This window comes from Chiloscyllium plagiosum, chromosome 12 (genome assembly GCF_004010195.1).
Source record: "Chiloscyllium plagiosum isolate BGI_BamShark_2017 chromosome 12, ASM401019v2, whole genome shotgun sequence".
NCBI classification, from domain to species: domain Eukaryota; kingdom Metazoa; phylum Chordata; class Chondrichthyes; order Orectolobiformes; family Hemiscylliidae; genus Chiloscyllium; species Chiloscyllium plagiosum.
Window position 1 is genome coordinate 37,503,219 of NC_057721.1, and position 15,514 is coordinate 37,518,732.

The window sequence follows — 15,514 nt, forward strand, 5'->3', positions numbered from 1 at the left end:
TTCACTATCCTATCTACCTGCGACTCCATTTTCAAGGAGCTATGAACCTGCACTCCAAGGTCTCTTTGTTCAGGAACACTCCCTAGGACCTTACCATTAAGTGTATAAGTCCTGCTAAGATTTACTTTCCCAAAATGCAGCACCTCGCATTTATCTGAATTAAACTCCATCTTCCACTTCTCAGCCCATTGACCCATTTGGTCAAGATCCTGTTGTAGTCTGAGGTAACCTTCTTCGCTGTCCATTACACCTCCAATTTTGGTGTCATCTGCAAATTTACTAACTGTACCTCTTTTGCTCACATCCAAATCATTTATGTAAATGACAAAAAGTAGAAGACCCAGCACCGATCCTTGTGGCACTCCACTGGTCACAGGCCTCCAGTCTGAAAAACAACCCTCCACCACCACCCTCTGTCTTGTAACTCACATTAAAAGAAAAAATGCAACAATTCCTTCCGAGGGTAACTTAGAATGGTATCCAACATTACTTATGGAGTAAATGTGTATAACCAACTTCACCTGATCCAAACACTATTTCTAGTGCTAAGAATATTCATATTACCATCGATTCTTTGACTATTCCTCCTACATCCTTCTTGAGCTTTCCTCCAACAGGAACCATTTTCTTTAGCTTATCCTAGTTAGAGTCCTTGTGATTTTGAGCAACTATCAAATCTCCTCTCATCTTTCTATTCTCTAAAAATAACATTTCCAACCTATCCACATAACTGAAGTCCCATAGCCATGGAATAATTCAAGTAAATCTTTTCCTGCACCCTTGCTGAAGCATTTATATCATTCCCGAAATATAATAACTAGAATTGTACAAAATACTCAGATAAATCCAGTCTTAAGGCTCATCATACCTGCCTTGATTTGTATGCTGTGCCTCTATTTATAAGTCTTTGGATACTTTATGACTCTTTAAAATCACTATTACTTTCAACAACACTAATTTTCCCTTTCCCATCACCAACCCCCAGAACTTTGAGGCCACGGACCTCGGCAAGTCCACTACTCTCCTCCATGCAGTTATTTCCAAGTTTTGTATCATCTACAAATTTTGAAATTCTGCTTTGTGCACCCAATTTCTAGTCATTATATCAAGGAAAATGGCAGTTCTAATATCAATTCCTGGGGAATCCCACTTCCTTTCTCTGGTTTGAAAACTAACCATTCACAACTACTCGATTTCTTTTCAGTCAACGAACACTGGATCCATGTTTCCACTTTCCCTTTTAATTTCAAAAATTCAATTTACTGTCAAGCTTTTTATGTAGCACTTTATCAAATATCTTTATCAAGTGTTACTCACTCTTGATTTTGTGCAACATTCTCTTTGATACAATTCAAAGCAAAATACTGCTGTTACTGGAAATCTGAAAAACACTCAGCATTACTGGCTGCATCTGAGTTCAAACTGAGGTTTAAATGAGTACTGAAGAACTTGAAACATTAACTGTTGTTTCTACATAGATGCTACCAGATCTTCTGAGTGTCTCCAGGGCTTTGTTTTTATTTCTCATCTATACAAATTTCTCTACCAACTGATGTCTTGTTGATTGATTTATCTTCCCATGACTTTTTAGGCAAAGATGCAATATTTGTGATTCTCCAGTTCTCTGGCACCACCAAGAAGGATTGGAAGGTTGTTACCAGGGCATCTGCAATTTCTTCCTTTACTTTCATTAGTATCCCTCTGTGCTTCCCATTTGGTCCTGGTGTCCTATCAACTTTAGGCACAGTCAATATTTAGAATCCACCGTGTTACCAGGGCATCTGCAATTTCTTCCTTTACTTTCATTAGTATCCCTGAGTGCTTCCCATTTGGTCCTGGTGTCCTATCAACTTTAGGCACAGTCAATATTTAGAATCCCTCCTCTTTATCAATTTTTTTATCCATCCAGAGCCTTAAGTGTCACCTTTTTCACCAGACATCAGGCTTGGTGACGATTGATACAAAGTACTCAGTTACTATCTCAACCATGTCATTTTCCTCCCTGTGTAAATCCTCCTTGGATCTCTAATGAGCATCACTCCTCTTCTTACTAATTTTTTGACTCAGTCAGACTTCTAGATTAGTTAACAGTTTCTTCTCATTCTCAAACTTTGCCTCTTATTTTCTTCACTTGACCTCTTCCTTTCTAAGAGAGGTTGATTTATAATTATATTATAAATCTGACATATGCACTCTTTTCCTGCTTCATCTTATCATCTTTGATGAAAGACATCTGGTTTTGCTTATATTACTTTTCCCCATTGTGTAAATGAACTTCAACTGTACCCAAGACATCTCTTCTTTAAATGTAGCCTATTATTCCATTGCAGTTTAATCTGTGTGAGATATTAACTGTGTTTAACTAAATTTATGAGTTTCTTAGTGAGGGCAAACAGATTGAAATAGAGTTTATGGATTTCCAAAGGGCATTTGATAAACTGCCACAAAATTAGTACAAATACTAAGCTTTGATTGTAACTTATCTGGTCCAGGTGTTACTCGAGGTCCCGAGTTCAATTCCCAGACAACTGTTACAACACCTTCCCCCTCCCACCCCCACACTTAATTTAAACTAGCAACACAGAAAAGATTTATCTCGTGCAGTAATCTGTGAAAATTCAAAAGGCCAAGACCTATTTAAAGTAAAAATTAACCACTATTTCTTAAAGTAAAAATTAACCACTATTTCTTAAAGCATGAGAGAATAATTAACTATTTACAACTCCTTTCTCTAACCTATCTTTTACTTTCCCTTCTGTAATAATAGTCCGATAAAATTCCCGTGTAAGATTTACCAAAAATTCAAATTTCAAAACCAGGCAGCTGTCAAATCTTCCATTTGTATCTTCCTGTAGATTTTCTTTTTAGGGACTTCTGTTTCATGGGTCATTAATGGATAATCGTACCTTTTAGAGAGCTGTGTTTCGGGCAGTCGGTATATGCTGGTGGCTTGGCAGTTCTCCCCTCAATTGTTCAATTTTTCCTGGTCTTGGACTCCCAAAGCATCGGATTGTTTCATCGGATTAGTTTTTACTATAGTCAAGATATTAAATTCAAACTTGATTGGAAGTTGGTATTTTGGGGTATAATTTAAACTAATTGGCCAAATTCGAATTTGTTTATTTGTCTCATAGCAACTCAGCCAGTGCTAGCTGCTGGACCAAATGTTACATTGTAAATTCTCCAGCACTGTGTACTTGCTAAGTCCTTCACTCTCTTAAAGGTACAGTACATTTCTACACCTTCATAACAGGTCTCACCACAGAAATTGACTCACCTCCAATTATGCATTTTAATTCCAATTGCTACTCTTCCTTGTCCAAAGCGAGCCGAAACCCTGGGATTTAATGAAAGAAAATATCTTACCAATCTATATGCTTACTTGAAGTAAAATTAAGTCAAGACTTGTTATATTCCAGCTTAGCAATCCAGATTCATCACTGTCTTTTCCTGCCTTGCTGTCTGTTATATGTCTGAATAGCAAATACCAATCGAAATTGACATTATGCAATGTACAAAGAAAGTATAGTAATTTAATTGAACTTCTTGTATCTGTTCTTGCTTATATCAATCTTACTTCCAAGTAATTTCCTTCATAGTTTTCAGCCTGAATTATATAACTTATCAGCATGGGTTCTCTTTGGATACATCAGGAAATTTTAGTGCTATCCATCCTACTTCCAGTGAATAGCACAGCTCTGAAAGCAAATTCTCTTCATCTATGGACTTGTTATCCTTGTTACTTTGTGCATATGGTCAAGTTTTGGTTCAAGGGAAATATCTTTTTGTATATGAAAGTTGATAAGATTACAGAATGTGTTCTGCAAAGGTTAAACCTGAGGACAAGTTGCATCAACTAGGCCTATAGTACATTGAGTATAGAAAGTTAATTTGTTTGAGGTGAAGGAAACTATTTCCTCTCTTGACCTAGCCTTAAAATAAGAATGACAGCAAAGAGTTTTTCATGGAAAGTCTAGAATTTGGAAATTGATTGACTTTAGGGGGTTGTAGTTTAAATATAAAGAGAATTTTTACAACTGACAATGTTGGTGAGGTTGTACCTGGAGTACTGTGTACAGTTTTGGTCTGTGTAATTAATAAATAATTTACTAGCATTGAAAGCAGCTCAAAAGACATATTAGGCTTAATTCTGGGAAGAAGAGGTTGACTTATCACCAACAGCTAAACAGATTAGGCCATTATAAATTAGAGTTTAGAAGAATAGGAGATGATCTTGTTGAAACATGAGATTTTGAGACAACTTGACAGGATAATATTGATCAGATGTTTCCACTAGCTGGGAGTCACAAAATAGGGGACATAGTTATATAATAAGAGACATTCTTATGAGATGAAGGAATGTCGTCAGTGGGGAATGAATGCCTGGAAGCCTGTACCCCAGAGTTGTGGAGGCTAGACCACTAAAAATACTTAAAGAGGAGCTGGATAGGTTTTTGAAACGTCTCAAAGTCGCGAATTGTGAGGAACTGGCATGAAAGAGGATTTGAGGCTTCAGTAGAACAGCCATTGTTTTATAGAATGTCAGGGCAGGCTTGAGCAGCTGGATGTCTTATTCTTCCTCTCATGTCTTATATTCTTACGTTATTTAGTTAGGCAGAGGCATAAAGCTGTGTGGAATCAAAATCAGTAGATGTTGAGATACAGAGAAGGAATGATCTCATTGAATGGCAGATTAGATTGAGAAGCTAAAGAACCCACATTTATTTTCCTAGAATTTCCCTTAGAATGTCAAAATCATAACTGGCCTTACTGAGCTGAAGACAAGAAATATTGCTTACATTTCAATATGACGATCATTTCTATAAGAAACAGATTTCCTTTTTATTGTTTCGGTCCTTACATTTTGTTTTACATGTGCTGGACAGTTTAAAAAATAAATTGCTCAGTGAAAATGTAATACAATTACCACTCGCTCCAGCTCTGCACTTGACAGGAAACAAGGGTTTTCTAAATGTTAGCAAAAAGTTATTTTACTTCCCCTTTATTGACTTTATTTCTATTATGGTTCCAAAGTTCTAGGGAGCAATGAGTTAGATTTGGGGAGGACAAATAAGTCTGAATGTCTACATGATGAGTTAAATCTTTCTCTGCATTGTTGTCTGAGCATCTATTATCGCCTGGAACAAGTGCTTTCAGGAAAACTCAGTTCAGGGGATTTCACAAGAGTGTAGCACAGCCCAGCTCAAGCTTCCTCCATCAGTTTAAACAGAATGGAGATTTGACAGGACCTCTTATAAGCATATGATCCCCCTTTCCTGAGTTTCTGTACTCTGCTCTATCAAGATGTTTAATGTACAATTTGTTTAGTCCCAGTCTGTACCTGTGACAATGAAAGGAACAGGATATTTGATGTAGGAGGATGAATTAGAAGCTTCCAGAGGAGTAAAGTCCTTAATATCAGCAAAATAACGAAAGAAGAGATTGCAATAAAAATAGAGATTCTTTTTAAAATTTACTCGTGGCTAGCCAGCATTTATTGCCTGCCCCTGCTGCTCTTGAAGTGAGTGGCTTGCTAGGCCATTTCAGAGGACAGTCCAGAGTTAGCAACATTGCTGTGGTTCTGGAGCCACATGTCGGCCAGACCAGGTAAGGATAAACGTCATTAGTGACCCAGATGGGTTTTTCCTGACAAAAAAAATGAATAGTTTTATAAAAACCAAAAGGCCTGCAGATGCTGATAAAAATAGAAATTGCTGGAAAAGCTCAGCAGGTCTGGCAGCATCTGTGGAGAGAAATCAGAGTTAATGTTTCGGGTCTAGTGACCCTTCCTCAGAAGTGGGAAATATCCTGAATATACTCTACATACTCATCTTCAAAGGAGTTCTGAGGAAGGATCCAAAATGTTAACTGATCTCTCTCCACTGACTCTGCCAGACCTGCTGAGCTTTTCCAGCAATTTCTACATATGGCAATGCTTTTATGGTCATCAGTAGATTTCAGCCTACCTTTTTAAACTGAATGCTGAGTTTACTTTTTATTTGCAGCTGGTGTGGCTTGGAATAAATGCGTTTCTCTTTGTGAATTACTTTAACGTGTACGAGGCTGGGAACAAGTTTTACTACACGCGAGAGCTTCTTGGAGTAAGTTTGCCTTGATGCTATTTTAGATGGTAATTTCTCTTCTGCAAATGCACTGTTGCTCATGTGTGTTTTTTATATTTCTGTAGTCTGCTCTGGCCTGGGCTAGAGCCCCGGCTGCATGCTTGAATTTCAACTGCATGCTGATCCTCCTTCCTGTATGCCGAAATCTTTTGTCATTCCTGAGAGGATCATGTGGGGTAAGAATTCAAATAAATCTGATTGTATGAAATGTGCATGCTCTTTTACCCTTTTCAATATTTAACATCTGCTGCATCAGCCAAGGCACAATTCATAGTACAAAATCACCAAGTTGCTGTTGTGGATTATTTCTGTTCTAATATTTAGATTAGATTTCCTACAATGTGGAAACAGGCCCTTCGGCCCAACCAGTCCACACCGACCCTTCGCAGAGTAACCCACCCAGACCCATTTCCCTTCGACTAATACTTCCAACACTATGACCAATTCATCTGACCTGCACACCTTTGCACTGTGGGAGGAAACCTGAGCACCCAGAGGAAACCCATTCACGGCGAGAATGTGCAAACTCCACACAGATAGTTGCCCAAGGCTGGAATCGAACCTGGGACCCTTGAGCTGTGAGGCTATTAACGATTTGAAATTCAATTGCTGTACCACAATAGAAATGCATTAGCTTCTTTTTTCAATCACCCATTTAATATTGAACAATATCCCCACCCAAATCACAGATTATTCAAGGGCAGTTTGTAAACAACTAAAGAGGAAATTAAAAGTTGAAATTGTAAGCTGATTTCAATAAGAGATTGGCTAACTGTTTGAAAGAGGTGAATTTGATGGGATATTGAAAGTAAATAGATGAGTGGGATGAAACTAAGTGAGTTATATAGAAGGGAACACCAATGCAGACTTATGGTGCAGTGGTAGTTTCCCTATCTCTGATTCAGGAGGCGTTAGTATAAAGCCCCATCTGCTTCAGAGGTGGGTCATCACATTGCTGAACAGATTGGTTAGGAAGTATCTACAGAATTATTGAGATGGTTTTCTATTGTGCACATTTTGAAATGGTGCAGCACATGTGGATGCTGGAAATCAGAAACAAAACACACAAATTATGGGAAAAGCTCAGCAGATCTGGTAGCATCTGTGGGAAGAAATAAGATCTAGTGACCCAAAGGGTCTGGGAAGGGTCACTGGAACTGAAATGTTAATCCTGATGTTTCTGCACAGATGCAGCCAGACCTACTGAATTTTTCCAGCAATTTCTGATCATGCATGTTTGATTCCAGTTTGTTTTTAAAAATAAAAAAAGTTTGAGAATTGCAGCCAGAAGATCACCACCTTAATCACAGAATCCCTACAGTGCAGAAAGATACCATTCAGCCCATCAACACTGCACCACCCTCTGAAGAGCATCCCACCCAGATCCCTCTCAAATCCCCACATCTGCCATGGCCCAACCCAACCAGCCTACACATTCCTGCGCATGATGGGCAATTTAACATGGTCAAGTCACCTTGGAGTATGGGAGGACACACGCACCTGGAAATTTGAGGTCATAGTACTAAGCACTGAACCACTGTGCCACCCAAGATTAACATTGCAGGTGGCATGAACGAGAGAGAAAGGAAAGCCCTGACTGCCATTTTAAACCCTGATCATAGTGTTGGTGCTGAACCGAGGGGTAAACAAGATATTCACAGGCTTCTCATTGTATTACAAAGGTAGATGCTGAATATTCTTACACATATCTGAATAAAAGTAAAATGTAAAATAAGAAAGTGATGAAAATAAGCAAGCAATTTGCCAGTATCTCACCAAGAGATTTGGCTTTGAAATACATGGAATGACAATAAATTGCTTTATCAACAATGATGGATATGCAGTACTCTCAGAAGTAATTCAGGTTTGCCCATTGAAAAGAAAGATATCCTTAATGGCATAGTAAATCTCAGATACCCTGTAAAGAGCTCTTTACTAAAGTGTCTCTCTAGTTACACAAATTCCAGAGTAAAATCTGCAGTTAGTGGAGAAGAGAAAATTTTATATAAGTCTGGTATTTGTCGTTTGCTATTGCCAAGAAAATTCAAGGCATTGCTTAGGCTAGTGGAATAATAAAAAAAAACACAAGATCTCTGCTGTACTGCTTGGTTTATATTGTTAGAGGTGGCTAAAGCTGCAAGCAAAAATTATAAATGTGTGCTGCTTGATAATTTGTCAGAGCTCATTCCTATTTGAGGCATAATCATTTACCAACAGAATAACAGGAAACTCAACAAGAATCATTGGGAAAAACTAAGACCCAGCGTTTGATGCTATTTATTTGAGCTTGAAATTACTCTACTGCCATCACCTAGGCTAATGCAATCTGTTTAAACACTCATCTGTCACAGTGTCTTGTAACATCTGTTTTAATTTAAAGTGCTGCCGAAGACAACTGGACCGAAATATTTCCTTCCATAAGCTGGTAGCTTACATGATTGCCCTCCATACAGGTAACTTAAAACAGTTTTCTTACATTATTGTAATTTATTTCCTGAATTCAAGAAATCAAATAAAATGGACTAGAAAAGTTAATTTTTTGGGGGGGATTAAAAGCAAAAATATTCAAAAATCAGAAACCTTTGGATATAATCAAGCAATGTTGTAACTATTCAAATACTTTACGCCAGAGTACAGTACTACAAGTACTTCACTGATTCCCCTCTGGAAATTAATTCAGTACTGCCAGTACTTGAAAGCACTGTCTGTATGCATGTGGTCTGTTTGTGGGTAAAGTCACCTCTGTACAAAACATGAATATCATCATGATTGTCTTATGGCAATAATGACCTTTCCAGATTTATAGGGTTTTATCCTGATTTTGGGTAAATTTTGGAGAGGCAATATCAGTGAAAGTGTCCCTGTATGCTAACCTAAATAATTGACATTATTAAAGCTAGTAATTGAAACACTCAGTGGCATAAGTAGAAGTGAGCATGTAGGCATTAGTGCAATGTTAAAAAGAGAAGCTATTCTGTTAAAAGCCCATCAACCTGAACTATTGGCCTCAAATTGATGACCTCATTAACAACCTCTCCCTCCTGCCATATGACATCCCAAAGTCTGGGCATTGTTCGTTAAGATCCCAGACTGCATGTATTTACACCTGGTGCTCCTTCAGGTTGTTCGTTTGACCAGTTGCCTGGTGGGAAAGGAAACTAAAGCACGTCAGTGATGCCTATTATTAGGTTCACCAGGACTCTGGCCCTGGAAGGTGCTTCAGCTGTTATTGATCTCTCCTGCCCTCTTTCAAATTCTTCATTCATATAGGGGTCATACATTTGGTTTCCCTCTTCACAGATACTACTGAGTTTTTCCTGCAGTTCTGTTTTTCTTTCAGATTTCCAGCATGTGCACTATTTCTCTTTTATTAGACATAATCATAGTCTCTCTTTACTATTTCTTCAGATCCTTTAGGGGATTCTAAAAGGAGTGATATCATTAAAAATGGGAGAGGATAATATTTTTCTCAAATATAACAAGTTTAAGGTCAACCTTAAGAAGAGTTGGGAATATGACCATGACATTGTTGTAAAATACTTATTAATACAAATCTATAGCAGTAATACTTTATCTTAAAAAGATTAGTACAATGCATCCTAGACCACAAGGGATCAGACCGTGTCATGCTGACTATGATTAAAAATTAACTGATATAATTTTTCTCAGATTCAGAAGCATGATTTAAGTTGATTCTATTGGCCATATTTTAGTACACAACTTCTTTGAACGATAAAGTAATTCAAGCAGTTTTGGTTATCACCTACATATTGCTGCATTTTAACAAGGTTATAATGGATGCTCCATCACTTCCTTTATAGCCATTCACATCATTGCACATCTGTTCAACTTTGAACGATTTATGACAAGCCAAGGATATGAAAATGGAACACTTAACAATGTTTTGTCTAAACTTGGAAATGATGAAAGCTATCTGAATCCAATTCGAGACCCAAACACGGTAACCTGTAACTTCCTTTTGATATCTAATGAAGTCATTATACATTGTGGCTAAATTGCAAACATTGTTATAGTTGCACTAATTTAAAAAAGTATGATAGGATTTCCCACAATCTACATTTTACATCTTCTATACTTATTCCTGATGTGTGGACATTGTTGACTAGGCACACATTTATTACCATCCCTAATTTCCATGGAGAAGCCAGTGGTTAGCTGTCTTCACAAACTGCTGTGTTCCATCTGGTGCTGGTACACCTATGGCGGATAACATAGGACTTTGATCGAGCAAGTGAAGGTATGGCATTGTACTTTCAAGTTGGATGCTATGTGGTTTGAAATATAACTTGCAGTGCAGTTTCCATGCATCTGCTGCCCTTGTCCTAGGTGATAAATGTCATGGGTTTGGAAGGTGCTGTCAGATCAGCTTTGGTGAGTTAGTGCTGTGAATCTTGTAAATGTTATATGCTGTACAGCAGTGATGGAGGGAATGAATGTTGAAACTCAGATGGGATGCCAATCAACAGGCTTTTTTGCCCTGCACAGTGTCCAATTTCTTGTTGTTGGAACTGGGTCCATTCAAGTATTCCAATGCACACCTGACTAGAGCTTTTAGATTCTATCTTGTTGGAGATGACCATCACCTGGTACTTGTGTGGTGCGAGTGATATTTACCACTTATAGCCCAAGCCTGAATGTTGCCCAGGTCTTGCTGCATTTGGACACAGACTGCTTTCATATCTGAGGAGCTGCGATTGGTGTCAGCATCAGTGAACTTCCCCACTTCAGACTTTACGATAGGCCAAAACAGCTGAAGATGTTTTGGCCAAGATCACTGAACAAATGAACATCTAAAATAGGAGAAGTAAACCATTCAGCCCTTCGACATGGTTCTGCCGTTGAAGAAGATCATGAATGATATGTTTTATGTTTTGAACTCTGTTGCCCTATCCATCCTGATAACCCATGATTCCTTTGCCAATATGAATCTTTTCTCCTCTGTCTTAAAAAAACTTTAAGAATCTTACCTCTACTGTCTTCTGAGTCAGAGAGTTCCAAAGTCACGCCTTTCAAAAGAAAAAATCCTCCTTTCTCTGTCCTAAAACAAAGGCACCACATTTCAAAATGATGCTCCCTAGTTCTGGATTGATTGACAACAGGAAACAACTTATCTACATCCAATTTGTAGCACAATTCAGGATCTTATCACATTGGATCACACCTCAGTCTCCTAAAGTTCAGCAGAACAAAGTCCAACCATTACATCCCCTCCTTGTGAAACATACTTATTCCAGGGGTATCAAACTAGTAAACATATTGTGAATTTCCTCCAAGGCAGTTAAGGAAAGGCTGGATAGGGTTTGACATCTTTCACTGGAATGTAATGAGGTGGACAGTGTCCTTGTCGTGGTTTATAAAATCATAACTGGCTTAGATAAAGTGAATAGAAAAATTCTTTTTCCTAGACTGTGGGAGTCCAAAATCAAGTAGCATATTTTCAAGATGAGGCAGTAAAGATTTAAAAAGGAACTGAGGGGCAAAATTTTCATTTGGAGGTTGGTTCATGTGTGGAATGAACTGCCAGAGAAAGTGGTAGATTCAGGAACAGTTACAACATTTAAAAGACATTTGGATGGGCGCATGAATAGGAAAGGCTTAGAGGGATATGGGCCAAGTGCTGCCAAATGGGACTAGTTTAGTTTGGGAAACTTGATCTGCACAGATGAGCTAGACCGAATGTTCTGTTACCATGTTATATGAGTCATAGAGTCATAGATTCTTAGAGTCATACAGCATAGAAACAGACTCTATAAAGTTGATTAACAAAGATCTCCTTGCTGTGAAGAACCGCAGTAAATATTCACTATATGCCAACACCTTTGCCATGATGCATTGAGTATTCATGTGAAAAATATCCATGCAGACAAAAGGTGTCATTGTAGAACCCTAGCAGCCTTCTTCATGCCCAAATCAATGGTTGGACTGAGCTCAATTTCTTGCTCACCGTGTTTTCATGTTCTGTTATTACACTTCCTGAAACATTCAAGTTTCTCTTTCATTTTAATGATCGGTCAAGGTGTTGGGGTTTTTTTTCTACATTGTTTACAAACTTATTATGTTTCCTTTCCAGAATCCCACTAAAGTAGCATTCACAACCCTGGCTGGACTGAGTGGTATTGCCATCACTCTTGCTCTGATACTGATGATAACAACATCAACAGAAATTATCAGGAGATCATACTTTGAGGTTTTCTGGTACACTCATCATCTTTTTGTGATCTTTTTTGTTGGGCTTGTGATCCATGGAGTTGGGTATGTATTGTATTTGTAAATTGTCTACCATTTACACCTACTGACATGCCATCTTTCTAATTTCAGCAAATGTGTTTCAGATAACATCAAGGGAGCAGCAGACTTATATGAATAAATGCTAAATTACATTTTGGCAAAAAGTATCAGCAGATCTGTATCCAATCGTAGCAATGTGCAAAACACCATTGGCTGCATGATACGCTAAAAACACAATCCAAAATGCCCCAATTCTATATCAGAAATTTCACTTACACATTTGTTACATTTAAAAGGGAAAAAAACTCTGACGATCATGAAATGCTTCATAACTCCTACTGTTTAATGAAGGCTGTTAAGTGTACTTATTGTGGCTGCAGGTCTTTCAGAATTTTGTAGATAACCCCAGAGTGCACACACCTACTAGCCTACTCCCGTATTCATTCTCTTCTGTCACATGTCAGACAGACTTGCAGCAAAGTGTTCTTGACTGGAGAAAAGGTTCAATAGTGTTTTAAATGAGTAAAATACTGCAGATCTGAAATAAAAATAGTGTTACACTCCTCAGTTTCTTGGCCTTCTCCACAATAAGAGTTGTCACTCCCACCTTGGATCCTGCCAAATGATTCCCAAGAACAAACTGTAATTCTTGGAACTGACACTCTGTCAATCACACCACTGTAACTGCCCAGTCTTAAGTTGGCACTCCAACCTGATCTTACATAGGGGAATGCTAAAATTATGGCCATCTGTCCCACAAATTATCACCTGCTCAGGTAACAGATCAGAAAGAGGACATATTTGCTCATCAGCAACTGGTTAGATCCTGTATCTCTCAAAATTATAACATCTTGTCCTTCTCCCCCTGTTCTTTCTGAGTACACTTTACACAGGGAAATTCTTTGTAGAGATCAGGTACTAACTCCATAACCAGCCCCTACCTAGGCTGTGCACTGTCCTGCAGCTCCTCCACTTTTCTTGGGGTTTCCTTTACTACCTTCACTAATGCCACCAGCATTTCTTTTATCACATCATTTCCCACAGTGCCTTTCTTTAACGGCCTGCACTGTGACTTTACGTGTCCCACTTTCCCACAGTGGAAACACTTAAGGCCTTTCACCTCCTTTCCACCCTCTTGGGCTTCTTTTTTATCGTGTGGTAAAATCTTACCAATGCTCTCTACTCTTGGTAGACCAGTGTAGGATCTTCCCTTCTCCCAACTTCTAACCTTTACAGGACGAAATTCTGACTGGAAGCTTGTCTTATGCACCAAGATGTACTCATCTGCTAGTTCTGCTGCCCTTCTCACTTCCTGTTCTTCCATGTGAGTTTTAAACTCCTCCAGCAGAATAATCTCTCAAATGTGCTATCTATTTTCAAAGCATGCACTCATCCATCAAAGTGATGATGTTTAATTCTTTCAAACTCAACCTAAGTCTGACCTGGTTCCTTCTTTGTGTTCCTGAACCGCTGTCTATATGCTTCTGGCACCAATTCATAAGCACTTCAAATAGCCTGTTTAACCTCTTCATAATCTCTTGACACCTCATCTGACAATGCAGCAAATACCTCACTAGCTCTTCCTTCCAATTTAGTCTGAACTAGCTTTACCCATAAATCATCAGACCACTCCATCTACCTTGCTAATGTTTCAAATGAAATAAAAAAAGCTTCAACATCTTTCTCAAAATGTGGCAGAGTTTTGACATATATATATATCTATCTCTATCACTACCTTCTCTTTTAATCTCCATCCTATTAACTTGACTTTGCTGACTAAGTCACAACCTCTCAAGTTCAACTTCTCTTTCTCTTTTCCTTTCTCTCTCCCTCTGTTTATCATCTAACTCAATTTTCCTTAATTTTAATTCAAGGTTTTCTACCTCTACTGCATTTGGCATTTTCTCTGACACACCTAAGTGTTTGAGTAATCCCTTTATCATTTCAGCTTTACTTTTGTCCTTGGTTAAACACAAACTTAACTTGTTAATTTTAAAACTATGGTCTTTTGCTTTCCTTCTAAACTTTCTTGGCAAATTCGAGAATCATCTTCAAATCCCAGAGCCTCTTTAGCAATTTTAAGAGCTATTTCTCTCACTTTTAATTTAATCAAGCACAAGTCACCAAAATTAAACAAATTGTCTCACCTGCATTTTATTTAAAATGAGGACATTAACCTGCAAGTGTTTAAGTCTGCTGGGAGTTTTCATACCCCCAAATCTATTCAAAACTGTTTAAACCAGTTCAAATCACAAACCTTAGCCCCAACAGTTACAACACAGGATAAACCCACCTGCTTAAATTAAAACCAGCAACCCAAGAGATTTATCCCACGCAGTAATCTGTAAACATTTGAGTGGCCAAGAACTAAGTAAAAATTAACAACTTTATTTCTTAAAGTATAAGAGGATAATTAACTAACCACTATTTACAATTTCTTTCTGTAATCTATCTTTTACCTTCCCTTCTATAATACTAACCCAATAAAACTCCCAATTAAGATTTACAAAACAACATTTCTTATCTCAAAACCAGGCAGCTGTAGGTTCTTGTCTTTGGATTTTCCTGTGTCTTTTTTTCTCCTTGTTGGGAATTTCTGCATCACAGATACCATTTTAAGAGAGGTCATTTTTCATGCAGTCTGTTTACATGCTGGGCTTGTCAGTTCTCCTCTCAACTAGGGAAGGGTGGAGAAGAGCAGAGCAATAGTTATTGGGGACTCGATAGTTCGGGGCACAGATAGGCAGTTTTGTGGGAGCGAGAGAGACTCACGTTTGGTATGTTGCCTCCCAGGTGCAAGGGTACGTGACGTCTCTGATCGTGTTTTCCGGGTTCTAAGGGGGAGGGGGAGCAGCCCGAAGTCGTGGTCCACATTGGCACCAACGACATAGGTAGGAGGAGGGCAGAGGATGTTAGGCAGGCTTTCAGGGAGCTAGGTTGGAAGCTCAGAGTTAGAACAAACAGAGTTGTTGTCTCTGGTTTGTTACCCGTGCCACGTGATAGAGAGTCGAGGAATAGGGAGAGAGAACAGTTAAATGCGTGGCTACAGGGATGGTGCAGGAGGGAGGGATTCCGGTATCTGGATAACTGGGGTTCTTTCTGGGGAAGATGGGACCTCTATAAACAGGATGGTCCACACCTGA

The 15,514-nt window shown here is 38.5% G+C and overlaps 2 protein-coding genes across 2 annotated transcripts in view; one reads left to right on the plus strand and one right to left on the minus strand.

Annotated features, from left to right (window-relative positions):
• Positions 1–11,160, minus strand: part of LOC122555118 (gamma-aminobutyric acid receptor subunit rho-3-like) — a 116,695-nt gene extending 105,535 nt beyond the window's left edge. Inside the window, exons 1-2 of the mRNA XM_043700815.1 lie at positions 11,111–11,160; positions 3,278–3,337 (exon numbers count right to left, since the gene is read on the minus strand). The gene's annotated coding sequence lies outside the window, so the exon portion shown is untranslated. The remainder of the gene's footprint in view (positions 1–3,277; positions 3,338–11,110) is intronic.
• The window catches only part of LOC122555117 (cytochrome b-245 heavy chain), a 46,965-nt gene that overhangs the window by 4,453 nt on the left and 26,998 nt on the right, over positions 1–15,514 (plus strand). Inside the window, exons 2-6 of the mRNA XM_043700813.1 lie at positions 6,006–6,101; positions 6,188–6,298; positions 8,503–8,575; positions 9,944–10,083; positions 12,214–12,395. Coding sequence (XP_043556748.1) covers positions 6,006–6,101; positions 6,188–6,298; positions 8,503–8,575; positions 9,944–10,083; positions 12,214–12,395 — 602 coding nt within the window. The remainder of the gene's footprint in view (positions 1–6,005; positions 6,102–6,187; positions 6,299–8,502; positions 8,576–9,943; positions 10,084–12,213; positions 12,396–15,514) is intronic.